At 50.1% G+C, this 26,764-nt stretch overlaps 1 protein-coding gene across 8 annotated transcripts in view; it reads left to right on the top strand.

The window, feature by feature from the left end:
• Positions 1–26,764, top strand: part of PPP6R2 (protein phosphatase 6 regulatory subunit 2) — an 84,337-nt gene that overhangs the window by 50,369 nt on the left and 7,204 nt on the right. For 5 of the 8 annotated variants that reach the window (XM_060164540.1, XM_060164542.1, XM_060164541.1 and 2 more), the window contains 11 exons: positions 1,542–1,728; positions 6,760–6,897; positions 8,077–8,142; positions 9,839–9,951; positions 10,261–10,374; positions 11,265–11,399; positions 11,497–11,623; positions 12,497–12,649; positions 23,372–23,575; positions 24,910–24,974; positions 26,525–26,640. In XM_060164540.1, coding sequence (XP_060020523.1) covers positions 1,542–1,728; positions 6,760–6,897; positions 8,077–8,142; positions 9,839–9,951; positions 10,261–10,374; positions 11,265–11,399; positions 11,497–11,623; positions 12,497–12,649; positions 23,372–23,575; positions 24,910–24,974; positions 26,525–26,640 — 1,418 coding nt within the window. The remainder of the gene's footprint in view (positions 1–1,541; positions 1,729–6,759; positions 6,898–8,076; positions 8,143–9,838; positions 9,952–10,260; positions 10,375–11,264; positions 11,400–11,496; positions 11,624–12,496; positions 12,650–23,371; positions 23,576–24,909; positions 24,975–26,524; positions 26,641–26,764) is intronic. The other 3 variants (XM_060164545.1, XM_060164544.1, XM_060164547.1) reach the window with 2 other exon arrangements.

Below are 26,764 nucleotides of genomic sequence, written 5' to 3'. Positions count from 1 at the left end.
ACCCGGCTGCCCGCTTGGCTTCAGAAGGCCCTCGTCTCTGGGTGACGGGGAGCACCCACCCCACAGCCAGGCTGAGCTCCTGTCCCCTGCCCTCCATGCTGGGCCGGCCGCCAGGCCCTAGCTGACCGCAGTGACCACCTGGGGTTAGGCCCTTGCTGGGGCCGTGTGGGTGGCTACCTGGAGCCGTAGGGTCACAGTGGCTGACCTTGACCCCGGGCTTACTGTGCGCCAGACGCTGCTGCTCTGCTTTATACGCAGCCTTGTGGGGAAGGCGGACACTCAGACCTCCATGTTCCGAGAAAGCAGCCTAGACACAGAAACGTTAGGTAAGGTGCCTGAGGCTGCACAGCATGTCCCGTGTAGCTTGGTGCCAGGTGTGCTCCAGGGCAGTCAGCCCCACAGGATGCTCCCGCCAGGTTCCTGCCTGCTCTGGCCCTGGGCACCCTCACCTGTGTTCCCAGATGTGCTGAGTGTGGCACCAGGCATTGTCACTGCACTGCTATGGTGGGCTCTGTCCTGGATGCAGCAGGACATTGGGTAGGCCTGTCCCAGGACCACAGCAGTGACCCCACGTCTGTCAGAGGGTCAGGCAGGGAGCATAGTGGTATGGGATTACACGTAATGGGATCAGGATTATTTTGTGTCTGATCTTTTTTTTTTTAAAGTAAATAAATGTATTCATTTATTTATTTATTATTTTTGGCTGCATTGGGTCTTAGTTGCTGCGCGTGGGCTTTCTTTAGTTGCGGCGAGCGGGGACTACTCTTCGTTGCGGTGTGTGGGCTTCTCATTGCGGTGGCTTCTCTTGTTGCCGAGCACGGGCTCTAGGTGCGTGGGCTTCAGTAGTTGTGGCACGTGGGCTCTAGAGCGCAGGCCCAGTAGTTGTGGCGCATGGGCTTAGTTGCTCTGCGGCATGTGGGATCTTCCCGGACCAGGGCTCGAACCAGTGTCCCTTGCATTGGCAGGTGGATTCTTAATCACTGCGCCACCAGGGAAGCCCCTGTCTGATCATTTTTATCAAATGAATAGTACATCGTTTACATATATTGGTATATCTTAATAATAATTTGCCTGCATAACACTTCAGAACTGGTACTGCATTGTAAACTGCTGATGAAGCATCTCTTCAGTGTGGGAACAAGCTAGATCTGTGCTTGTTGACATGTGGGGTCAGGAAAGGCTTGGAGAGGGGAGGACGAACCTGATGGAGGTGAGAGACATGGCAGGTGAGTAGGAGGGCAGAGGAGAAGCCAAAAGATTAGGAAAAGTTCCGTAGAGAATGGAAATAGAGTCAGAAAATGTGGGATGTCAGAGTTTAGGGTATGAGGAGCCAGAAAAAGGTATGATAAAAACATTGAGGTTCTAGTAGTCAAAAATGCCGGTTGGTCACAGAACAATCACATTTTTATTCTGTTCCAAGGTCTAGCCACGTTTGGTTTCTGCCTGTGGATCTGCTTCCTAAGAGGCAGATCATTCAAGTAGCTTCCTGAGTAGTGGGGAAGTCTCATTCACCTCCAGTTGCTTGCACTGTGCCCCTTCAGGTACCCAAACACAGCCTGTGAGCTGCTGACGTGTGACGTGCCGCAGATCAGTGACAGGCTGGGAGGGGACGAGACTTTGCTCAACCTTCTTTACGACTTCTTGAACCGTGAGCCGCCTCTCAATCCTCTCCTCGCCAGTTTTTTCAGCAAGACCATTGGCAGTCTCATCGCCAGAAGAACTGCACAGGTACTCCTCTGCCAAGCCCGCGAGACGTGGGAGGGAGGCGTGGCTGACGCCGTCGCATCTTGCCCTCAGCCACTGCTGTGTGACCTGTGCATCAGGCTGTGGGGGGCAGGCTTCTGACTGTCCTGTGGGACACACGTGGAGCTGTGTGGGCTGCTGCTGTGGGAGCTGGGATTTGATTAAGAAAGTGGCTTCCCAAGAGAGACTTCCTCTGGCCGGCTCTGAAATAAGCAGCACCTCTGCCACCCCTGGGAGCTGCACAGGGCCCCAAACTAGGCCAGCTCGTCCTGTCACTGACCAGTCATGGGTGAGAGATCCAGGACATACCTGCATCATGGCAGGACATTAGGGTGTCTGCTGCTGCATCTGTGTGGGTGGCAGGTGCCTGTATGTCTAGGGCACTTATTGTTTCAAAGCAAATTAAAGGAAATGCCTAGGACTTCCCTGGCCATCCAGCGGTTAGTATTTCGTGCTTCCACTGCAGGAGGTAGGGGTTTGATCCCTGGTCGGGGAACTAAGATCCCACAAGCCGCGTGGTGCAGCCAAAAAAAGAAAAAAGAAAAAAGGAATTGCCTAGTAATATTTTTCTGTAAAGCAGGGAGTGAACTCGTTTCATTCAGCTGGAGCGTGGGCCTCCTGGAGACCACATTTGCTCCACGGTTGTTCCGGCCTTGCATCTGCCCTGGTGTGCCTCAGCACTGCACACCGTAGATGGCACAGGAGGGCCATGAGGTTTGCTGGCGCCTGTGCCTGTTACCTGCTTCAGGAGGCGGCCTTGTCAGTCTTTCACCTTTATCCCTGCTCGCCATCCCCCAGGCACTACTTCAAAACAAACCCCAGACGGCTTGTCGTTTCTTTTGTCAATATTTCAGTGTATCTCTAAAACATAAGGACTTCCTTTTCTCCAGGCATTGTGCCACGTGGTCGTAACTAGGATGTACGTGTGGTCAGCTTGAATGGCTGAAGTGAAAGTGGTTGAGCCAGTTTGCAGTCCCAGCAGCAGAGCATGACAGTTCCTGCTCTTCCACTTCCTCTCCAGCCCTGACTAATATTATCAGTCGGTTTATCTTATCTCTTCTGATGGTGTATATAACAGCATTGTGCTTTTAGTTTGCATCTCCCTGGTGACTAGTGAGGATGAGAACCTTTTCATGTATTAATTGGCCATTTAGATACTTTTTGTGTGAAGTCTCTTGCCCATTTTCTATCAGGCTGTCTCTTCTTTTTTCATTTGTAGGAATTCTATTTCGTGGATACAAGTCCTTTGTTGATTTTTTTTGGGGGGTGGGGGGCGGTGTGCCACGTAGCTTGCGGGATCTTAGTTCCCTGACCCGGTATTGAACCCACGCCCTCGGTAGTGAAAGCCAAGAGTCCCACCCACTGGACTGCCAGGGAATTCCCCCTTTGTTGATTTTGCGTTGCAAACATCTTTTCCCACTCTGCTTGCTAGGTTTGGTTTTGTTTTTTACTCTCTTAATGGTATCTTTTAATGAGCAGAGAGCCTGATTTTCATATAGTCCAAGTCATAACTCTTTTTATTTGTTTGGTTTTTTTTGTTGTTGTTGTTTTGTTAAGAAACTTCTGCTGACTTCGAAATCATAAAGATAATTCTCTTACTACTCTTCTGTGTTATCTTTCAGAAGCTTTATTGTTTTACCTTCATATTCCTACCTACAGTCCACCTGGAATTGATTCTTGTAAATGGTGTCAGACTGAAGTGTTTTTTCATACGATTATTGTCCAGTTGACCCAGCACTGTATTGATAAGGCCGTGCTTTCTCAGTTGCTTCACAGTGTCCCTCTTGTCATAAATCAAGCAATCACGTGTGTATGCATTTCTTTTCTACTGTCCTGTTTGTAATTATGAACACAGCACTATTTAATTACTGTAGCTTTGTAAGTTTTGATGTTCGATAGAATTAGTCCTCTCACTTTGTTTTTCTTCAAGGTTGTTTTTACTATTCTTTGCCTTTTGCATTATTTTAGGATGAGCAAATTTTAGAGTGAGTTTGTCAGTTTCCACATTCTCCCCTGTTCCCCAGAAAAACCTGCTGAAGTTTTGATTAGGCTTGCATTTCCTATAGATTGGGGTTGGCTAATTATGGCCCACAGGCCAAAGCCAGCCCGCCCCTATTTTGTACAAGAAACTTTACTGAAACGCAGCTGCTCCTGTTTACATATTATCTATGGCTGCTTCTGTGCTATAGCAGAAAGCTGAGTAATTAGGGCTTCTTTAATTTCTCTCAGTAACCAAGTTCTTTGAGTAGAGGTCTTACATAGTTCTCGTTATGTTTATCCTTAGGTACTTGATATTTTCATGTTATTCTAAACAGTGTCTTTTTTATTGAAAAATTTTATTGAGATAATTGTAGATTCGCGTGCAGTTTTATGAAAGAACGTAAAGCTACCTTTTGTACACTTTGCCTGGTTTCCTTCAGTGGTGCCATTTTGTAAAATGCTAGCAGAAGATCGCAACCAGGACATTGACATTTCACTTGCAGTCATTTGTGTATGTACGTGTGTTAAGTTCAGTACAATTTATCACTTGTGTAGGTTCGTGTCTCCATCGTCAGTCAACATACTGAACGGTTCTTAAACCATAAGGATCCTTTGTGTTGCCCTTTTATAACTACTCCCACCTTCCTCTGGCCTCTATCCCTTCACCCATCCCTAACCTCTGGCAACCACTAGTCTGTTTCATTTCAGAAATTTTGTTTTCTCAAACTGTTATTTAAATTAAATCATATAACATATAGGCCTTATGGCTTTTTTTTCTAGCATACATCCCTGAAGAGTCATCCAAGTTGTTGTATGTATCAGTAGTATATTCGCTTTTATTGCAGTGTGAGTAGTGTTCCATGGTGTGGATGGAACACAGTTTGTTAAACCATTCACATGTTGAAGGACATCTGGGCTGATTCCAGTTTTTGGAAATATCAATAAAGCTGCTGTTCTAATAATTTATATTCTTTTTACTTTTTTTTTTTTAATTTTTATTTTTAACCATGCCACACGGCATGTGGGATCCTAGTTCCCCACCAGGGATCAAACCCATGCCCCCTGCAGTGGAAGCATGGAGTCATAACCACTGGACTGCCAGCGAATTCCTTATATTCTTTTTTTAAATCTATGTATAAGATCATACCATCTGTGATTAATGACAGTTTTATTTTGTCCTTTATAAATGTTACACTTTTTGTCTCTTTTTCTTGCCTTGTTGCATTGTCTGGAACCTTTAATACATTGTTGAATTGAAGTGGTGATAGTGGGCCTCTGTTTTATTTATTGCCTCTGAGGAAAAGCTTTCAGAACTGTTTTACAATTAAGTATGTTGTTTGTTGTGGAGTTTATTTTGTTTGTTTGTTTTGTTTTTTGGGGTTTTTTTTTGCGGTACGCGGGCCTCTCACTGTTGTGGCCTCTCCCGTTGCGGAGCACAGGCTCCGGACGCGCAGGCTCAGCAGCCATGGCTCACAGGCCCAGCCGCTCCGCGGCGTGTGGGAACTTCCTGGACCGGGGCACGAACCCGTGTCCCCTGCATCGGCAGGCGGACTCTCAACCACTGCTCCACCAGGGAAGCCCCATATTGCTTTCTTTTTAAGAATTTTTGTATCTGTGGCCATCAGTGAGATTGGCTTATAATTTCCTTCCCTTGTTTTTTAATTTTTAATGGGGTATAATTGATTTACAATGTTGTGTTAGTTTCAGGTGTACAGCAAAGTGAATCTATTATACATACACACATATCCACTCTTTTTTAGCTTCTTTTCCCTTATAGGCCATTATAGAGTATTGAGTAGAGTTCCCTGTGCTCTACAGTAGGTCCTTATATAATTTCCTTTTCTTAAAGTGCGCATATCAAGGTTTTGGAATCGAGGTTTTATGTCCTCATACAATGATATGGGGCATCTTCTCTCATTTTATGAGAGAAGGACCCTGGAGGAGTCCTGCATAAGATTGGGGTTATTTTTCTTTAAATTTTGGATAGAATTCACTAGTAAAGCCTTTAGAGCCTGGAGTCTTCTGTATGGGGAGGCTTTTAATTAGAGATTTTGTTTCTTTTGACACTCTAGAACTCCAGATTTTCTCTTTCTTCTTGTCAGTTTATGTAAGTGAGTTTTTCAAAGGAATTTTTCATTTTTCCAAATTTACAGAAATTGGCCTAAACTTGTTCCGGATAACCCCTTGTAATGGTGTTTATATCTGTAGGGTGTGTAGGGATGTTCCCTGGAGCCCTCTCTGCTGTTTTCAGTCTTTCTCTCCAATCACGCTTTTCAAAGAACCCCCGCCCCTGCCCCCCACTCCCCAACCCCCCCGCCCCTGTTGCCTCTCTTCTCTCTCTTCCTCCTCCTTCCCCTCCTTCCCTTCACTTCTGGCATGAGGGTTCTGGCATGAGGGTGGTTGGGATCCCTTGCCTGTTCCGTGTCCCCATTGCCCCCAGTAGAGTCCTGGGTCTGTGCAGTGGCCTGGACTCGCAGGCACCTCGTCTCTGTGGCCAGCTGAGCCGAGCTTGCCAACACGTGTCCAAGAAGGCCTCTGCCTGGGCTTCTCCCGTCCCTCTGCGCTCAGGCACCACACCCTGTGACTGCACACTCAGCCAGCTAGCTGCGTCGTGTCTTGTCGGCTCTGGTTACCAGCCAGCTGCACCCCTCCGCCTCTGCTTTTCTGAAACCTCAGTCCTTTCCCTTCAGCCACCTGTGGGGCCTGTCAGCTTTCCGGGTTTGTGTCCCCCGTCCGGGAGCTGTCAACTCGGGTGCTGGGGCTGCACTTGTGCCCAGTCTCGGTGTGTGGCAAACTCTGCCAGCCCAGGGTCCTCTCAGGCCCCCACCGCCTCGTGGACTCGCCTGTGTTCAGGGCTCTGCCTGTCATTGCTGGGGGGGCGGCGGAGGGGGCTTTCTTACAGCTCTTTCCACGTCTTTCCATTATTTCTGCTCACTGTTGTTGAAAATGAATCTTTCCCATGGCAGTTCTTGGGGGCAGCATCTCCTGGTGGTCAGGGTCTGCCCTGCTCACCTCTCAGGGGCTGTCTGGTTGCAGGTGATTGTGTTCTTGAGGAAGAAGGACAAGTTCATCAGCCTGCTGTTGAAGCACATCGGCACCTCGGCCCTCATGGACCTGCTGCTGCGCCTGGTCAGCTGCGTAGAGCCCGCCGGGCTCCGGCAGGAGGTCCTGCATGTGAGTGTGTGGGCCCCCTCCTCCCTGGAGCCCCTCCCCGTCTGCGCGGGCTCTGCACATTCTCCGAGTGTGGAGTAAGTGCCTCCTGGTATAAGGAGGCTGGAGCTGGTGAAGCAGCACCGGGGTGCCCAGCACCCCAGCTTTCCACCCAGCAGGACCTTCCCCTCCTGATGAGAACCACTCAGGGGTTCTCGTCAAGGCTTGTATTTGAGGCTGGGTCTGGCATCTGCCCCTTTTCTCTTGTCCTGCCTCAGTCCATTCATCAGCAGAGAGCAGAAGTGGGCTTCCTCACTTGTGCCCCACCCCAGGGCTGCTAGGTCTCCATTGGGCGCTGGTCCTGTGCCCGAGTACGTGCCCAAGAGGAAACAGTCGCCGAAGAGGATTCCATGCAGAGACGTTTCGAAGACCAGAGTTGGCCTGTGTCTGTCCTGACAGTATTCACAGCGAGAGGGGCTACCCATAGCTCCCTGAGGGCTTTCCCAGAAGAGGGGAGGGTGCTCAACCCCAAGAAGCCCAGGAAACCAGTGCCGGACAAAGAATCTGCTGCTGTTGGGCAGGTGTTGTTTGTAATGCAGCTTAAGATAGAATAAGTAAACCATTGGTTCTTCTTGACGGTTTTCCAGCTCCTGGAATTAGGTGACAGTTGTCGCTCTCAGATTCATAACCCGCTTCGTTATGGAGCGGCCTCCCACTGAGAGTAAATCATAGTAGCTGATGTGGCACAGTGAGAGCCGCGGGAACGTCAGCCGTTGCTGAACGTTAGTGGGAAGCCTGCCCTGACTACACTGAGCCCATTTTGGGGTAAGGAAGTGCGTAGAGGAGCCGGACTGACCTGGAGCCCGGGCGCTGCAGGGAGCAGCTGGGCTGTGTGCTGGGAGAGCCCCATCGGCGCGGGTGGCTCCAGGCTCCGCTTCGGAGACGTCCTAAAAACAGAGCTCACGTGTGTTTAAGAGTCTGCACCATTAGGGCATGTGGAAGGGGATCCCCTCCTTTACAGTCTTTGGGTCACTCCAGAATTCGGCCACTGCTTGTGCTTTCAGGGTCTGGGTGGACTCACGTGTTGGGTGAAGTATCTCTGTGCTAGAACCTGGCGCGTGGATTTCTGTTGCACTGAAGGACTTTCCTTCCATTTCGTCAGATGTGAGCGGAGTCACTTACAGGCCTCCTTTTCCCTTTCAGTGGCTTAATGAAGAGAAGCTCATCCAGAGGCTCGTGGAATTGATCCACCCGAGTCAGGATGAAGATGTGAGTATGGGCTCGTGGACCCCACCTTTGAGCAGGCGCCCCTCGCTCAGGGCTGGCGGAGAGCGCTCTCCACTGCTGTCTGAGGGGGCAAGTCACTCCTTTCCTCAGATGCTCTTCCTTTAATCAAGCACTGACTTGCAGACTTTTTTTTTCTAAAATATAATACATACATATTATAAAAAAACAGTCTGAATAGAATTGTATGTTATCTATGGCTGAGTAACAGATGACCCCAAAACTTAGTTGCTTATAACAGTAAGTATTTTTTATCTCAGTTTTTATGGGCCAGGGGTCACAGGTCCTCTGCCCAGGGTCTCTCACAAGACTGTGGTCACCTCAGGGCTCAACGAGGGGAGGGTCTGCCCCCAGGGTCACTGGTGGCTTTGCAGGACTCAGTTCCTTATTTTATTTATTTATTTATTTGTTTGTTTATTTTTATTTCTTGGCTGTGTGGCATGTGGGATTTTAGTTCCTTGACCAGGGATCGAACCCACGCCCCCTACCCATACCCCTTGCGTTGGAAACACAGAGTCTTAACCACTGGACCACCAGGGAAGTGCCAGGACTCAGCTTCCTGAGGGCTGCTGGCTGAGGCTACCCTTGGCCCCATGCCCCCCGGGCCTCTCCGCAGGGCAGCTCGCAGCCTGCTGCTGCGTCCTCTGGGGCAGGCACCTGACCTACAGGTGACAGTCCTCGCCGGCGTGCCGCCGCTGTGAGTGCTGGTTCTAGCCTGCGCTCGAGGAGATGGGGTCTACAGGGGCGTGAGCTCCGGAGGGAGCGTGTGGGGTGGCAGTGGGGCTCCTCTCAGCCCCTGCCCGCTCCTTGCGGTATCACAGTTGAGAGTGTGGGGAATATCCCGATAGGCCTTTTCCTACACGTGACAACTGCACACAGCTGCACACGCATGGTCTCCTTAGCACTTTGGAGAGCGGTGGTCCTGACTCATGTCTGAGCCTTTGCTGCTGTCTGGCTGTGCTGTTTGGGGCTCTTTTGGCCCACGGGCCTGGCCAGGCAGCCGGGCAAGGGTGTCTGTGCTCCAGATCTGGGAAGGGAGATGCCCCTCCACCAGTGTGAACGCTGTGAGCTGACTGGCCCTTTCCCAGTCCCCGAGGCAGCTGGGAGGCCGCGGAGGCAACCTGGCTGCTTTCAGTCTTGCCTAAAACAGTCACGAAGCACTTCCTTCAGCTTGGTTTCCCGTGGCGCACACGTGAAGGCTGCTTGTTAGGTGCTCCCTGCGCCGAGCCGGTGGCTGAGTTTCTCTCTGACCCTGTTCATCTGCTCCACAGACTCAGCCCACGTGGCTGGCAAAGGCACCGAATCAGAGGTTCTGAATTTTTATGGGCTTAATGTTTCTCTAGAAAAGTTGAGTCCTTTATTTTCTCTGCAGCAACTGTCCTATTTTCTTGAGCTCACAGGACCCACCCTGTGTGTTAATAGCCACTTGTTGTGTTAGTACCACAGGCACACTCGCGGTGTCTGTCTGAGGGTATAGAACGGTGTCTGCGTGGCGTGCTCGACCGTCAAGGCCCCATGGGAGCTCTTGGGGGGCGGCCAGATCTGCGCCCCACGGTGAGAGGCAGGCCAGGCTGAGACGAGCCGCCTTCGAGTCCAGCGCCTCAGCAGACCTGCCGCAGCAGCCGCTCTGACCGTGCGGCAGGCCGGCCCTGAAGGCGGCTCTTCGTCCCTGTCCTTTCAGAGGCAGTCCAACGCTTCGCAGACGCTCTGCGACATCGTCAGGCTGGGCAGGGAGCAGGGCAGCCCGCTGCAGGAAGCTCCAGAGCCAGACCCCCTCCTCACGGCGCTGGAGTCGTGAGTGTGGGCTGCAGCGCTGGGGGGCCTGGGCTGAGGGCCAGGGACACCGCCACCTCCTCTGATTGTTTCTGAGGAACTCGCCCCGATCCACAGTTAACTTGATGGGCCTCTTTCTCACGGGAGGTGTCTCCTGGCAGGTTCAGAGAATGCGGGCCCCCGGGGCAGCCGTGTCCTAAAAACCCTGGGTGTGTGGCCTGAGCCCCGAGCGGGGCCTCTCTGGGATTCAGGGTGCTGCTCCTTCGGCGGGGGTGGGGGTGGGGTCTGTGCATCCCCCCGCCAGGCAGTGACCTTGCGCGTGTCTGACAGGCAGGACTGCGTGGAACGGCTGCTGAGGAACATGTTTGACGGAGCCCAGACCGAGCTCTGCCTCGTCAGCGGGACCCAGGTGCTACTGACCTTGCTTGAGCCCCGGCGGGCGGGGTGAGTGTCTCCCGAGAAGGAGATGCTGCCATTTCAGTGACGGAGGCCCAGGGGAGTGGCCGGGTGTGCTGTTTGTGCTTTTAATGTTTCTAATGATGCAGGTGATCATGGGGACAGACTGTCCTTGTTGAAAAGATAAACTTGACGCCTGTAAAGTCCCCTTTGACCTTCGCCATCAATCACATCCCCACCTCAGCCCAAAGACACCCCCTGTCGCCAGTTTGCAAAGTGTTTATAGACGTGTGTGCAGAACAGGCACGGCCAGTGGGCTTCCGCAAGGAGTGTCCCGATGAGTACCCCCAGCATGTGTGTGTGTGTGTGTGTGTGTGTCTCTGTGTGTATATGTGTGCATATGTGTATATATGTACGCGCGTGTGTGCGCGAACGCACGTGTGTATGTGTGTTTGCGTGTGCACTTCTGTCTGCTCTGTCCTGTCACGTGCCGTGCTGGTGGTCTGATTCCCAAGGAGACTGCAGTTCCCTCATGTCCTTGCTCTGGAAGGAGCTTCACTGTAGCCCCCAGCACTGATAGCCTGTGCTGTTTTTTTAAAGAAAAGGAACAACCAGAAAATAACAAGAAATTGACTTAATCTCAATGGTGAGATTATTAGCAGTTTCTTTCTTTCCCTCTGGTACCCAATACATATTTATAAGTTTATTACCTAAAAAGAGAATTATGATGTTATCATCGTTTAGTTAGAAACCAGAATATTGCTTATTCATCTTTATGAGCCCAGGAAGGCTGGGCCCTTCCCGCAGGAAGTGGGGACTCTGGTGAGTGCCTCGCCTGCGATGCAGGGACAGTGTGACAATGCAGAAAACAGATGAGCGGTTCATTCTCTCTGCTTTTTTATCCTTTTATGTGGCCTCTTCTATCCTTTTATGGCCAGTCCTGTCTCTCAGCCGAGGAGTGGGGTCGACAGTGAAGGTTTTCAAGGTGGGAGGAGGGAGCAGAGCTGCTTCGAGGGTGTGACGCCCACAGCCCGTCAGGGCCATCACCTGGGCACGGCCCCCACCCCCATACGGTCAGCAGCCTCCCTGGAGACGACAAGTGGGCACTTCGGGAGGGGGTATGGTGTAATGGGACTAGTGTCCCCGTGTCCAGCTGCCTCTGGTCCACAGGATGGAGGGCTTGCTGGACTCCTGCTCTCAGGGACTGGACAGGCTGTGTGCCGTCAGCTCCGGCGTCCTGCGCGGCATCGAGCCACGGCTGAAGGACTTCCACCAGCTTCTGCTCAGCCCACCAAAGGTAGGTGCCCCGAGCAAAGGTCGGGGGCTCTGGAGACCTCGTGGGCTGGGTCGCTTGCAAGGCAAAGACCCCACTCGCCACCCAGGATGACAAGCGCACTCAGACCCCATCTGCGAGTGTCCATCTTCTCTTTGAAGAGTTGGACAGTTCGCCACCCCCCCAGGCAACTCCTGCCTTCTGACGGGGGTGTCCGAGAGCCCGAGTGCACTGGAGACCCGGCCTCTTGAGTTGGGGGCACCCAGCCAAGGAGTGAGGGGGTCCCAGAGGAGACCCTTTGCTCAGCTGAGCAGCGGTGGTCATGGTGAGGAAGACCCAGTCCCTCTGCACCTCAGTGCCCCGGGCACAGCCCCTTTGCCTCTCCTGGTGCCTCTCTTGGGCACCCGCCGTGGTCTACCATACTGTTTCTTACATATATCAGCTTGTGGTCTGCCTTCCCCACTAGAAAGGAGGACTCATGAAGTCAGGGATTCTGGAACATTCTGCTAATGAAAAGGTAGATGCACTGTGCTCCGTGTGTGGGATCACCCCATCTCACGAGGCCACCCTTGTCGTCAGTCTCCTCCGTCTTATACGCTGAGGTCACATCCCTTCGGCTGGCAGGCTGAGACCAGAGTGCCCTAGGCACCCAGGAGCAGCGGCCCACCCTCACTCAGTCTTGTGAGCCCTGAGGGGAGCGGTGGGACTCTTAACCCGACTGACCCCTTGGCTCCTCCTGCAGACCACGTTGCCTTGAGGACCCCTCCCCGGCTGGGCCACGTCATGCAGCAGCGGCCCTGGCGCTTCGACCAGGGTCAGGTCAAAGAGAAGCCCACACATGGGTGGTGATCACACCGGTCACAAGGCTCTAACTGGGCCGTCCTTTTGTGTTTGCAGAAAGCAGCGATCCTGACCACCATTGGCGTGCTGGAGGAGCCCCTGGGTAACGCCCGCCTGCACGGAGCTCGCCTCGTGGCCGCCCTGCTGCACACGAACACGCCCAGCATCAACCAGGAGCTCTGCCGGCTCAATACCATGGGCTTGCTGCTGGTGAGCGGACACCTGCCCCGCCTGGGACCTCAGCGCCCAGGTGAAGGCCTGCCCGAAGGGAGGCTCTGGTTCGGTTCTGGGGCAGGCACAGTCTGTGCAGAGACCGCGTCCTGCCCCCCAGGCTTGAGGCCAGGTCACTGGTGAGGCGCACCGAGTGACGCTGGGACCCGCCTCCGTGTAGGCTCATGCAGGGCTGCCCTGGAAGCAGAGGGAGCCGGTAATATGGTCCCTCCCCTTTCTGATTTCTGCCTTAATAGAGAACTTTGAAGCTCTTCAGCCTAAAACGCCCTAAAGAGCTGCTCCTTGTCCCCACAGTAAAGGCAGAGCCTGTGGGGAGCTCCTCTGGCGGGCACGCCCTGGGGGTCTGAGGGAGGGTCTGCAGGCAGTGACCACAGGGCGCTGCTGACGGGGAGGGGACCTCGCTCAAGCTGTACACGGAGCTCATGCATCCCCAGCCTTCTCCTCAGCCTTGCCCCTGGGCCTCTGCTCCCAGGAAGCTGAAATATCCTTACATTTAAATCTCAATCCCAGAAGGAGCTGCCTTGGACCTGGGCCTGAGACTGCCTGCCTCAGGAGTCCTTCCAGCGTTTGGAAGTCACTGGGCTCTGCTGTGACTGTAGAGCCTGGATGTGGGTCAGAGGGCGACTAGGAAAGACCTCAGTCATTTCTTTTCCTCTCCTCCGAGAAAGTTCTCTCTCTCCCACTCCCCCTTTCTACTTTTCATTTATTGTGGCAAAATATATGTAACATGAAATACACCATTGTAGTAACTTGCAAGCATATGGTTCAACGTTCACGTTGTTGTATAACCATTACCACGATCTCCAGGACTTTCTCATCTTCTCCAGCTCTGAGCATTAAACACTCGGTCCTCATCCCCCCCGCCAGTCCCCAGCCCTGGCACCCACCCTTCTACTTTCTGTCTCTATGGATCCGACTATTCCAGGGATTCCTATGTAAGTGGAATCAAACAGTATATCGCCTTTGCTGTCTGGCTTATTTCACTTAGTATAATGTTCATCCATGTGGTAGCATGTGTCACAATTTCTTTCCTTTTTAAGGCTGAATGATATTTCATTGTATGGATGTACTGCGTTTTGCTTATCCGTTCATATGTTGGTGGACAATTGGGTTGCTTTCACATTTTGGCTATTTTTAATAATGCTGCTATAAACATGGATGTACAAATATCTGTTTCAGCCCTTGCTTTCACTTTTGACTACATACCTAGAAGTGGAATTGATGGGTCATACAGTAATTCTATGTTCAGCTTTTTGAGGCACCCACACACTGTTTTCCCCAGTGGGTACACTGTTTTACATTCACACCAGCAATGTATGAGGGTTCCAATTTCGTCACTAACACGTGTTTTCCATGTTTTTGATAATAGCCATCCAGATGGGTTTGAGGTGGTACCTCACTGTGTTTTGATTTGCGTTTCCTTGGTGATTAGTGATGCTGAGCATTTTTTCATGTGCTTTTGCTGGCCATTTGTGTATCTTCTTTGGAGAACTGTCTGTTCAAGTCCTCTGCCCATTTTTGAATTGGGTTGTTCGTTTTGTTGTTGTTGTTGAATTGAAGGAGTTCTTTATATATTCTGGATATTAAGCGCTTAGATACATGATTTGCAAATATTTTCTCCCATTCTGTGAGTTGTCTTTTTGCCCTCTTGATGGTGTCCTCTGACGCACAAAGGTTTTCATTTTGATGAAGTCCAGTTTATCTGTTTTTTTTCTTTTTTTTAATTAATTATTTTATTTATTTTTGGCTGCGTTGGGTCTTTGTTGCTGTGCGTGGGCTTTCTCTAGTAGCAGTGAGTGGGGGGCTGCTCTTAGTTGTGGTACGTGAGCTTCTCATTGCGGTGGCTTCTTTTGTTGTGGAGCACGGGCTCTAGGCGTGCAGGCTTCAGTAGTTGTGGCTTGTGGGCTCTAGAGTGCAGGTTCAGTAGTTGTGGCACACGGGCTTAGTTGCTCTGCGGCATGTGGGATCTTCCGGACCAGGGCTCGAACCCTTGTCCCCTGCATTGGCAGGCGGATTCTTAACCACTGTGCCACCAGGGAAGTCGCAAGTTTATCTGTTTTTTTCTTTTGTTTCTTGTGCATTTGGTGTCATACCTATACCTAAGAAATCATTGCCAAATCCACTGTCATGCAACTTTCCCCCTGTGTTTTCTTCTAAGTACTTTATAGTTTTAGCTCTTTCGGGTCTTTGGTCCATTTTGAGTTTGTATATCTATGCAGTGTAAGGTAAGGGTCCAGCTTCATTCTTTTGCATGTGGATATCACAGCACCATTTGTTTTGTTTTGTTTTTTGAATGTAAGTTTCATGTGTAGGTTATATTTCTACTTCTTCATACCCTATTGCATGCTCACCACCAAAGATTTAGTTTCCATCTGTCACCATACAGCTGATCCCCTTTACCCATTTCGTCCTCCTCCCTACCCCACCCCTTACCACTGGTAACCACTACTCTCTATCTACATGTTTGTTTTTGTTTGGTTTGTTTATTTTGTTTGTTTTTCATTGATGAAATTATACGGTATTTGTCTTTCTCCATCTGACCTACTTCATTTAGCATAATACCCTCTAGGTCCATCCATGTTGCTGCAAATGGCATTATATCATTCTTTTTTATGGCTGAGTGATACTCCATTGTATATATGTACCACATCTTCTTTATCCATTCATCTGTTTATGGGCATTTAGGTCATTTCCATATCTTGGTTATTGTAAATAATTCTGCAGTGAACATGGAGGGGCATATATCTTTTAAAATTAGTGTTTTTGTATTCTTTGGGTAAACAGGAATGGAATTGTTGGATCATATGATTGTTCTATTTTTAATTTTTTGAGGAACGTCCACACTGTGTTCCACAGTGGTTGCACCAGTTTACATTCCCACCACCAGTGCACAAGGTCCTCTCTTCTCTCCATCCTCGCCAACACTTGTTATTTCTTTCAGCACCTTTTGTTGAAAACACTATCCTTTTCCCACTGAATGATCTTGGCACCCTTGTTGAAAATAAATTGACCATATGTGTGAAGATTTAGTTCTTTGGATTATTTATTGTTAGTGGGAAAAAATGCAACAGAGTTTTGTGTGTTGATCTTTTATCCTGGAACTTGGCTGAATTTGTTTATTTGCTCTAACAGTTTATGTGGAATTTGTACAATTTTCTGCATATAAGATTGTATCATCTGTGAACAGAGATAATTTTATTTCTTTCCAATTTAGATGCCCTTTATTTTTATTTTTTTAAATTTTTAAATTTTATTTTTTATAAGCAGGTTCTTATTAGTTATCCATTTTATACACATCAGTGTACATGTCAATCCCAATCTCCCAATTCATCCCCCACCCCACCCCCCGCCGCTTTCCCCCCTTGGTGTCCATACGCTTGTTCTCTACATCTGTGTCTCTATTTCTGCCCTGCAAACTGGTTCCTCTGTACCATTTTTCTAGGTTCCAATTATATGCATTAATATACAATATTTGTTTTTCTCTTTCTGACTTACTTTACTCTGTATGACAGTCTCTAGATTCATCCACGTCTCTACAAAGGACCCAGCTTCGTTCCTTTTTATGGCTGAGTAATATTCCATTGAATATATGTACCACATCTTCTATATCCATTCGTCTGTCGATGGGCATTTAGGTTGCTTCCGTGACCTGGCAATTGTAAATAGTGCTGCAGTGAACATTGGGGTGCATGTGTCTTTTTGAATTATGATTTTCTCAGGGTATATGCCCAGTAGTGGGATTGCTGGGTCATATGGTAATTCTACTTTTAGTTTTTTAAGGAACCTCCATACTGTTCTCCATAGCGGCTGTATCAATTTATATTCCCACCAACAGTGCAAGAGGGTTCCCTTTTCTCCACACCCTCTCCAGCATTGGTGGTTTGTAGATTTTCTGATGATGCCCGTTCTAACTGATGTGAGGTGATACCTCATTGTAGATTTGATTTGCATTTCTCTAATGATTAGTGATGTTGAGCAGCTTTTCATGTGCTTCTTGGCCATCTGTATGTCCTCTTTGGAGAAATGTCTATTTAGGTCTTCTGCCCATTTTTGGATTGGGTTCTTTGTTATTTTAATATTGAGTTGCATGAGCTGTTTATATATTTTGGAGATTAATCCTTTGTCCGTTGATTCATTTGCAAATATTTTCCCCCATTCTGAGGGTTGTTTTTTTGTCTTGTTTGTAGTTTCCTTTGCTTTGCGAAAGCTTTTAAGTTTCGTTAGGTCCTATTTGTTTATTTTTGTTTTTATTTCCATTCCTCTGGGATGTGGATCAAAAAAGATCTTGCTGTGATTTATGTCAAAGTGTTCTTCCTATGTTTCCCTCTAAGAGTTTTATAGTGTCCAGTCTTATATTTAGGTCTCTAATCCATTTTGAGTTTATTTTTGTGTATGGTGTTAAGGAGTGTACTAATTTCAGTCTTTGACATGTAGTTTCCAGTTTTGCCAGCACCACTTATTGAAGAGACTGTCTTTCTCCATTGTATATCCTTGCCTCCTTTGTCATAGATCAGTTGACCATAGGTGTGTGGGTTTACCTCTGGGCTTTCTATCCTGTTCCATTGATCTGTATTTCTGTTTTTGTGCCAGTATCATACTGCCTTGATTACTGTAGCTTTGTAGTATAGTCTGAAGTCAGGGAGTCTCATTCCTCCGCTCCTTTTTTTTCCCTCAAGACTCCCTTGGCTATTCGGGGTCTTTTGTGTCTCCATACAAATTTTAAGTTTTTTTGTTCTAGTTCTGTAAAAAATGCCATTGGTAATTTGATAGGGATTGCATTGAATCTGTAGATTGCTTATGGTCATTTTCACAGTACTGATTCTTCCAACCCAAGAATGTGGTATATCTCTCCATCAGTTTGTGTCATCTTTGATTTCTTTCACCAGTGTCTTATAGTTTTCTGAGTACAAGTCTTTTACCTTCTCACGTAGGTTTATTCCTAGGTATTTTATTCTTTTTGTTGCAGTGGTGAATGGGATTTACCCTTAATTTCTCTTTCTGACCTTTTGTTGTTAGTGTATAGGGATGCAAGAGATTTCTGTGCATTAATTTTGTATCTTGCAACTTTACCCAATTCATTGATTAGCTCTAGTAGTTTTCTGATGGCATCTTTAGGATTCTGTATGTATAGTATCATGTCATCTGCAAACAGTGACAGTTTTACTTCTTCTTTTCCAATTTGTATTCCTTTTATTTCTTTTTTATCTCTGATTGCCATGGCTAGGACTTCCAAAACCATGTTGAGTAATAGTGGTGAGAGTGGACATCTGTGTCTTGTTCCTGATCTTAGAGGAAATGCTTTCAGTTTTTCACCATTGAGAATGATGTTTGCTGTGGGTTTGTCATATGTGGCCTTTATTATGTTGAGGTAGGTTCCCTCTCTGCCCACTTTCTGGGGAGTTTTTATCATAAATGGGTGCTGAATTTTGTCAAAGCTTTTTCTGCATCTGTTGAGACGATCATACGGTTTTTATTCTTCAGGTTGTTAATATGGTGTATCACGTTGATTGAGTGCATATATCGAAGAATCCTTGCATCCCTGGGATAAATCCCACTTGATCATGGTGTATGATCCTTTTAATGTGTTGTTGGATTCTGTTTGGTAGTATTTTGTTGAGGAGTTTTGCATCTATATTCATCAGTAATGTTGGTCTGTAATTTTCTTTTTTTGTAGTGTCTTTGTTTGGTTTTGGTATCAGGGTGATGGTGGCCTCATAGAATGAGTTTGGGAGTGTTCCTTCCTTTGCAGTTTTTTGGAAGAGTTTGAGATGGATAGGTGTTAGCTCTTCTCTAAATGTTTGATAGAAATTACCTGTGAAGCCATCTGGTCCTGGACTTTTGTTTGCTGGAAGATTTTAAATCACAGTTTCAATTTCACTACTTGAAACGGCAAGTAATTCTGTTCATATTTTCTGTTTCTTCCTGGTTTAGTCTTGGAAGGTTATACCTTCCTAAGAATTTGTCAGTTTCTTCCAGGTTGTCCATTTTATTGGCATAGAGTTGCTTGTAGTAGTCTCTGAGGATGCTTTGTATTTCTGCAGTGTCCGTTGTAACTTCTCGTTTTTCATTTCTAATTTTATTGATTTGAGTCCTCTATCTCTCTTTCTTGATGAGTCTGGCTAATGGTTTATCAATTTTATTTATCTTCTCAGCTTTTAGTTTTATTCATCTTTGCTGTTGTTTTCTTTGTTTCTATTTCATTTATTTCTGCTCTGATCTTTACGATTTCTTTCCTTCTACTAACTTTGGGTTTTGTTTGTTCTTCTTTCTCTAGTTCTTTTAGGTGTAAGGTTAGATTGTTTATTTGAGATGTTTCTTGTTTCTTGAGGTAGGCTTGTATAGCTATAAACTTCCCTCTTAGAACTGCTTTTGCAGCATCCCATAGGTTTTGGATCGTTGTGTTTTCATTGTCATTTGTCTCCAGGTATTTTTTTATTTCCTTTTTGATTTCTTCAGTGATCTCTTGGTTATTTAGTAACGTGTTGTTTAGCCTCAATGTGTTTGTGTTTTTTACGTTTTTTTCCCTGTAATTCATTTCTGATCTTCAGTGTTGTGGTCAGAAAAGATGCTTGATATGATTTCAGTTTTCTTAAATTTACCGAGGCTTGATTTGTGACCCAAGATGTGATCTATCCTGGAGAATGTTCCGTGTGCACTTGAGAAGAAAGTGTGATCTGCTGTTTTGGGGTAGAATGTCCTATAAATATCAATTAAATCTGTCTGATCTATTGTGTCATTTAAAGCTTGTGTTTCCCTGATAATTTTCTGTCTGGATGATCTGTCCATTGGTGTAAGTGAGGTGTTAAAGTCCCCCACTATGATTGTGTACTGTCGATTTCCTCTTTTATAGCTGTTAGCAGTTGCCTTACGTATTGAGGTGCTCCTATGTTGGGTGCATATATATTTATAACTGTTACGTCTTCTTGATCCCTTGATCATCATGTGGTGTCCTTCCTTGTCTCTTGTAACAGTCTTTAAAGTCTGTTTTATCTGATATGAGTATTACTACTCCAGCTTTCTTTTGATTTCCATTTGCATGGAATATCTTTTTCCATCCCCTCACTTTCAGTCTGTATGTGTCTCTAGGTCTGAAGTGGGTCTCTTGTAGACAGCATATATATGGGTCTTGTTTTTGTATCCATTCAGCGAGCCTGTGTCTTTTGGTTGGAGCATTTAATCCATTCACGTTTAAGGTACTTATCGATATGTACCTGTTACCATTTTCTTAATTGTTTTGGGTTTGTTTTTGTAGGTTCTTTTCTTGTCTTGTGTCTCCCACTTAGAGAAGTTCCTTTAGCATTTGTTGTAGAGCTGGTTGGTGGTGCTGAATTCTCTTAGCTTTTCCTTGTCTGTAAAGCTTTTGATTTCTCCCTTGAACCTGAATGAAATCCTTGCCGGGTAGGGTAATCTTGGTTGTAGGTTATTCCCTTTCATCACTTTAAATATATCGTGCCACTCCCTTCTGGCTTTTAGAGTTTCTAAAAAAAAATCAGCTGTTAACAGCTGAGAAATCAGCTGTTAACCTTATAGGAGTTCCCTTGTATGTTATTTGTTGTTTTCAATAATTTTTCTTTGTCTTTAATTTTTGCCAGTTTGATTACTATGTGTCTCGGCGTGTTTCTCCTTGGGTTTATCCTGTATGGGACTCTCTGTGCTTCCTGGACCTGGGTGGCTATTTCCTTTCCCATGTTAGGGAAGTTTTCGACTAAAATCTCTTCAAATATTTTCTCGGGTCCTTTCTCTCTCTCTTCTCCTTCTGGGACCCTATAATGTGAATGTTGTTGCGTTTAACGTTGTCCCAGAGGTCTCCTAGGCTGTCTTCATCTCTTTTCATTCGTTTTTCTTCATTCTGTTCTATGGCAGTGAATTCCACCATTCTGTCTTCCAGCTCACTTATCCGTTTTTCTGCCTCAGTTATTCTGCTATTGATTCCGTCTAGTGTATTTTTCATTTCAGTTATTGTGTTGTTCATCTGTTTGTTTGTTCTTTAATTCTTCTGGGTCTTTGTTAAACATTTCTTGCATCTTCTCGATCTTTGCCTCCATTCTTTTCTGAGGTCTTGGATCATCTTCACTGTCATTATTCTGAATTCTTTTTCTGGAAGGTTGCCTATCTCCACTTCATTTAGTTGTTTTTCTGGGGTTTTATCTTGTTCCTTCATCTGGTACCTATAGCCCTCTGCCTTTCATCTTGTCTTTCTTTCTGTGAATGTGGTTTTCCTTCCACAGGCTGCAGGATTGTAGTTCTTCTTGCTTCTGCTGTCTGCCCTCTGGTGGATGAGGCTATCTGAGAGGCTTACGCAAGTTTCCTGATGGGAGGGACTGGTGGTGGTTAGAGCTGACTGTTGCTCTGGTGGGCAGAGCTCAGTAAAAGTTTAATCCACTTGTCTGCTGATGGGTGGGGCTGGGTTCCCTCCCTGTTGGTTGTTTGGCCTGAGGCGACCCAGCACTGGAGCCTCTGCGGCTCTTTGGTGGCGCTAGTGGTGGACTCCGGGAGGTCTCACGCCAAGGAGTAACTTCCCAGAACTTCTGCTGCCAGTGTCCTTGTCCCCATGGTGAACCACAGCCACCCCCTGCCTCTGCAGGAAACCCTCCAACACCAGCAGGTAGGTCTGGTTCAGTCTCCTTTGGGGTCACTGCTCCTTCCCCTGGGTCCCGAGGTGCACACTACTTTGTGTGTGCCCTCCACTAGTGGAGTCTCTGTTTCCCCCAGTCCTGTCAAAGTCCTGCAGTCAAATCCCGCTAGGCTTCAAAGTCTGATTCTCTAAGAATTCCTCCTCCCGTTGCCGGACCGCCAGGTTGGGAAGCCTGACGTGGGGCTCAGAACCTTCACTCCAGTGGGTGGACTTCTGTGGTATAAATGTTCTCCAGTTTGTGAGTCACCCACCAGCAGTTATGGGATTTGATTATATTGTGATTGCGCCCCTGCTACCGTCTCATTGTGGCTTCTCCTTCGTCTTTGGATGTAGGGTATCTTTTTTGGTGAGTTCCAATGTCTTCCTGTCGAGGATTGTTCAGCAGTTGTGATGCTGGTGCTCTCGCAAGAGGGAGTGAGCGCACGTCCTTCTACTCCGCCATCTTGAACCAGTCTCTGCGGTGGCTTCTCCTGTTGTTTTGATGCTTTTTATTCCTTTTTATTGCCTAATTGCCCTGGCTAGAACTTCGAGTGCAGTGCTGAATACAGGTGGCGAAAGGGGCATCCTTTCTTTGTTTTGGGTCTTAGAAGGAAAGCGTTCAGTCTCTCACCACTGAATATGTTTTCTGTGCTCTTGTCATAGATGCCCTTCACTATGTTGAGGAAGTTTCCTTTATTCCTAGTTTATTAAGTGTTTTTATCAAGAAAATGTGTTGAATTTTGTCAAATGATTTTTCAGTGTCAGTTGAGATGACTGGTTTTTGTCCTTCATTCTTTTAATGTGGTGTATATTACACTGAAGGATTTTCATATGTTGAACCATTCTTGCATTCTGGGAATAAATCCCACTTGGTCATAGTGTATAATTTTCTTCTAATCTGCTGCTGAATTCAGTTTGTTAGTATTTTGTGGAGAATTTTTGCATCAGTGTTCTTAAGGGATGTTGGTCTGTAAATTTCTTTTCTTGTGATGTCTTTGGTGTCAGGGCAGTGCTGGCCTCACAGACTGAATTTGGTAGAAAGTGCTCCCTTTAGTTTTTTTGGGGAGACTTTGAGAAGGATTGGTGTTGTTAATTCTTCTTTAAATGTTTGGTAGAATTCCAGTGAAGCCATCTGGTATGGGCTTTTCTTTATTGGGAGGTGGGTCTGACTGTTGAAGACGAGGAGGCATGGATGAAGCCACCTCCAGTGTCACCCAAAGTCACACAGGCAGGGAAGGTGAAGCCGAGACTGGAGACTGTGTTTCTGTGGGGGAGGAGAGCTGTGTCAGGCAGACGGGCCTCCTTCCTTATCCAGCTCCCCACTCCCTGGTGGGAAAGAAGGGTCCAGACTTACATCCTGGGCTGGAGCCTACACCCCTTTCCCCAGCCCCATCTCCCCATCCTGCGCAGCCCGCTTCCTTCCGTGTAGGCAGCAGAGGGTGTGGGATGCAGGCAGCTGTGGACCCTGCTGGGTGTGAGGTGGCCATGTGGACGTGGCAGGTGTGCCTGTCCCGCCTCCCTGCTGGTGCCGCTCTGCTTGCCTCAGGGGCAGGTCTGGAAAAGGCCATGGCAGAGGGGCTGCAGCTGCCCATTCAGCCTCCTCAGGGGCGTCTGCCTGGGAGCTTCTGTTTGGGCCCCTTGGGGCTCCCTTGGGGAGTGTCCATGTGTGCACCTCCTGATTTCATGGCCCTCCTGGATAGGATCCCCAGGGGTTGGAGAATTGAACACACTCCCAGTAACTTGTGGGTCAAAGATAAAATCATAAAGGAAAGACGATAAAAATACTGCATAGCAAAATGTGTAGAGTGTAGCTGCGGTGGATTTTACAGGGAGGCCTACAGCCTTGTCAGGATGCACTGGAGGAGGAGGGAGGTTGAGGGTCTGCGGGTGCAGCTTCTAACCTAGCACAGAGGATGAGGAAACCACAGGAAGCGGTCACACGAGCAGAGGTTACGGAGCTGGATGGAGATGGAAGGCCCGTGGCCGCCCGGACGTCAGGACACAGCACGGGGAGGTGGGCAGGGCAGCAGGGCCCCTCACGTTCAGCCTGCAGGACACGGGGCTTCCCTCACCCTCTGTCTCCCCAGGACCTGTTTGTTAAGTATGCCTGGAATAACTTCCTGCACTTCCAAGTGGAGCTGTGCATAGCCGCCATCCTGTCCCACTCTGCCCGGGAGGACAGGGCCGTGGCCAGCGGACCTGAGGGCGCGGTGGAGCCTCTGCCTTCCAGCGGGGACCCAGAGACCCCCCAGCCTGCCGCCAGCCGCCCTGAGAGCACAATGGTGACCCACGTAGGTCCAGGCAGCGTCACGCGTGTAGCTGTGTCCTGCATGTCCTGTGTGTCACTGCGTGTCCTGTGCATCCTGTGTATTGCTGCGTGTGCTGAACCCCACCCAGACCATGTGGACATTAACGTTGCTTTGGGCCCTCGTGTGCTTTCTCCTCTAATCCTCCTGTGACACGGGGTGAGCTGCTCTCCTTTCACCCGTGAGACGGGAAATCCCAAAGAAGGTGTCCATGTTTGCCAGGGCCCCAGAGCCGGTGGAGTGGAGGGCCCCGGAGGGGTGTAGAAGCAGCCCCGTTGCTGCCCCCGGGTCAGCTCCTCCAGGCCCTGAGGGCAAGCAGCCCCGTCATGGTGTGAATGCCGTGCCGGGGAGGTGCCGGGGAGGGGGAGCATATCCAGTTCTCACAAGAAGACTTTCTGGGATTTGGAGCCTCTGGAAAGCGTGGCTGCTCTGCACGGCCCGCCTCTTCCCTGACGCTTTCCCGCTCACCCGAGCACACTGTGTGGAGACCCGCTGGGGCCGCCCTTCCCGGGGCCGCAAGCAAGAGCATCCTGAGCGGCCGCGCGCGGGGCTGCAGGGAGTCGGCCTTAGTGGGTGTTCGCTAAGGAAGGAAGGAGGAAGCAGCACGTGGGTGGAGCATGTGGCACAGGCGATCCCCAAGCCGAGGAGCCCACCTCTGCGTGCGGGGCCCTGGGGGTCGGCTCTGCCCCCCACCCCCGGGTGGCTGCAAGGCTCAGACAGGAGGGGCTTGGCAACGGGGCCCCTGACCAGAGACCTGGGAGAGGGTCGAGAAGGGCTGCACCTGCAGGCCTGAGCCGGAACACAGCCAAGGGGGTAAATAGCCAGGAGTGGGCGCTTTCAGTGATGAGAGCCACAGGGGGTGGGTGTGTGCAGCGGCCATGCAGGCCAGCAAGGGACCTCACCCAGATAGTGAGGCCACACGCGGGGTGGGCGTGCGATTTGGGGCCCGGAGCAAACATTCCAGATACGGGAAGCTGCCTGTGTGAGGGCCTGGAAGCAAGTGAGCCCTGGGGCCACCGGCCTCTTCCTCCTGGATGGAGAAGGCAGGAGAGTGGCCCGAGGGGGAGGACACGACCGCCGGGAGGCTGAGGGGACGAGAGTGTCCTGATTCGACCCCCGTCGCCACGTGGACGAGCCTGAGCAGAGCCTCCCTGGGCGTCGGACGGGGACTGCAGGGCTGGGCTGGGATGTTTTCGCCGCCCACAGTGAACTTGGGGCTGACGTGTGCGCCTGCTGCCTGCTAAGCCCACTGAGTCCAGGGCTGGGTGGAGGGGAGCGTGCAGCCCTGCTGGCCCTGACCCGTGCCACCTGTCTGCCAGCTGTTCCAGAAGTGTTGCCTGGTCCAGAGGATCCTGGAGGCCTGGGAAGCCAATGACCACACACAGTAAGGACCACTAGGGCTCTGCGTGGGGCTCCAGGGCTGCCATGGAGGGTTTGTTTTCAAGGAAGGGTCCCACCGCTGTGGGAGCAGCTGCAGTGCTGCTGGTGGGGCCAGGGCGCGGGGCAGGGTAACACGGCCTGCACAGCCCGGCCCCTGGCTCCATGGGCCCCTCACCCTCTTCCTCCCTTGCCCGTCCATCAGCAGAGACCCCAGTCCTGTGCCCGCACTGTGTCCCGAATCCTCCCACGTCCCCATCCCAGCCTCCAGCCACTTCTCTTACTGAAGCCTCAGACCCTTGAAAGAGCATCCGGGCCCCTTTCTGCTTCCCTCTTGCCCCATCTGCTCTCTCGTTGCTGATAAGCTGGGATCTTGCTGAAACCAGCAGGTGGTGTCACTTCCTGCTTGAAAGTCTTGACTGCCCAGGTCCCTGGTGTGACTGCAGGGTCGGGTCCAGTGGGCAGCCCTGTGCCCCCTGTGCTCCTACTCTGCCCCGCCAGGGCTGCTCTGGGCAGGTGGGGAGAGCTCTGCGACCGCACCTAGTTCATCCCTTCTGTCCTGCTGTTACTGAGCCCACAAATCTGCGTCCGCTCCCAAGTAGCAAGAAGCGAGGTGGGGCCGCCCCGCCTTCCGCTGGGCCCGGCGTGCGTAGTGCCCAGGGAGGCCTGTGCTGAGTCTGCTCCTGTATGTGTTTTGTGTGTTGGTGCACAGGTGTGTGCCTGTGTGAGGGGAGGGCTCACTGCTGTCACCGAGGGGTCCTTGGGCCATAGTAAGCCGTGGACGGGCGTGTGAGCCTGGATGCCTGCAGGCCGCGGCCTCAGCGCGGTTCTCCCGCGACCTGGACAGCCGCTCACAGGCCTCCACCCTCAGCCCGGCTTCGCGTCTGGGCCAGTTCTGCCTGCCCAGTCTCTCCTGACCCCCTTCCTCTGCCGGGTGGGCCCACCGATTGGGGACCACCTTCGCTTCCTCTCTGGTTGTCGTCAGGCTCTGAAGAGAGAGAATACTGTTGAAAGCAAGCGCTGTCCACTCTGGGACCCAAGGGCTGTGTTTCTGTAACGGATGCACCAGAGTCTCACAACTGACACCCTTGCTGCTGCATCAGGGATCTGAAGACTTGCTGCTCTGTTGGGTCCTGTGTGGGAGAGATGAGAAGTGGGGGGAGAGCCACGTGTTTGCGGCCGTGCGGGACGCGCAGGTGGACGGGAGCCAGCCCGCTGCCCCTACTGTTCTGCCTACTCCCGGGTCCTGGGTCCACCCTCGGTCTTCTCTGGGGGCTCGGGACGCGCTTGGTCAACACTCACAGCCCCAGCCGGGCGCGGGTCTGGTGGTCTGCGCAGAGTGGGAGCGGCAAATGCCCGCCTCACTTGTAGGCAGGGAGTGGAGCGACGCGGGTGCGGAGCAGGTGCTCCAAAAGTAAGCAGCCTGCAGGCGAGGCCACGAGACGGCTTCGCGGGGCAGTGGGCCCGTGGGGAGGAGGCCGCAGAGCCGAGGCCGGGCCGGCTGGAGGCACCGTGGAGGAGGGCCGGCGGCAGGCCTGATGCCACCCTCTCTTTCAGGGCAGCGGGTGGCATGAGGCGCGGGAACATGGGCCATCTCACCCGGATCGCCAACGCAGTGGTGCAGAGCCTGGAGGGGGGCCCCGTGCAGACCCAGGTCAGCGAGGTCCTCCGAGGTGAGCGCCTCCAGGCCCAGGTGTCGCTGCCCGAGGTGCCCCGCCCCTGACCTTGGCCCATCGGCGGACCGGACCAGCACTGGTGCCACACACTTGGCCCCCCCTTTGCCACGGGGGCTGTCCT

Source organism: Lagenorhynchus albirostris, chromosome 11 (assembly GCF_949774975.1).
Source record: "Lagenorhynchus albirostris chromosome 11, mLagAlb1.1, whole genome shotgun sequence".
Classification (NCBI taxonomy): domain Eukaryota; kingdom Metazoa; phylum Chordata; class Mammalia; order Artiodactyla; family Delphinidae; genus Lagenorhynchus; species Lagenorhynchus albirostris.
This window is presented reverse-complemented; position numbering and strand designations above follow the sequence as displayed.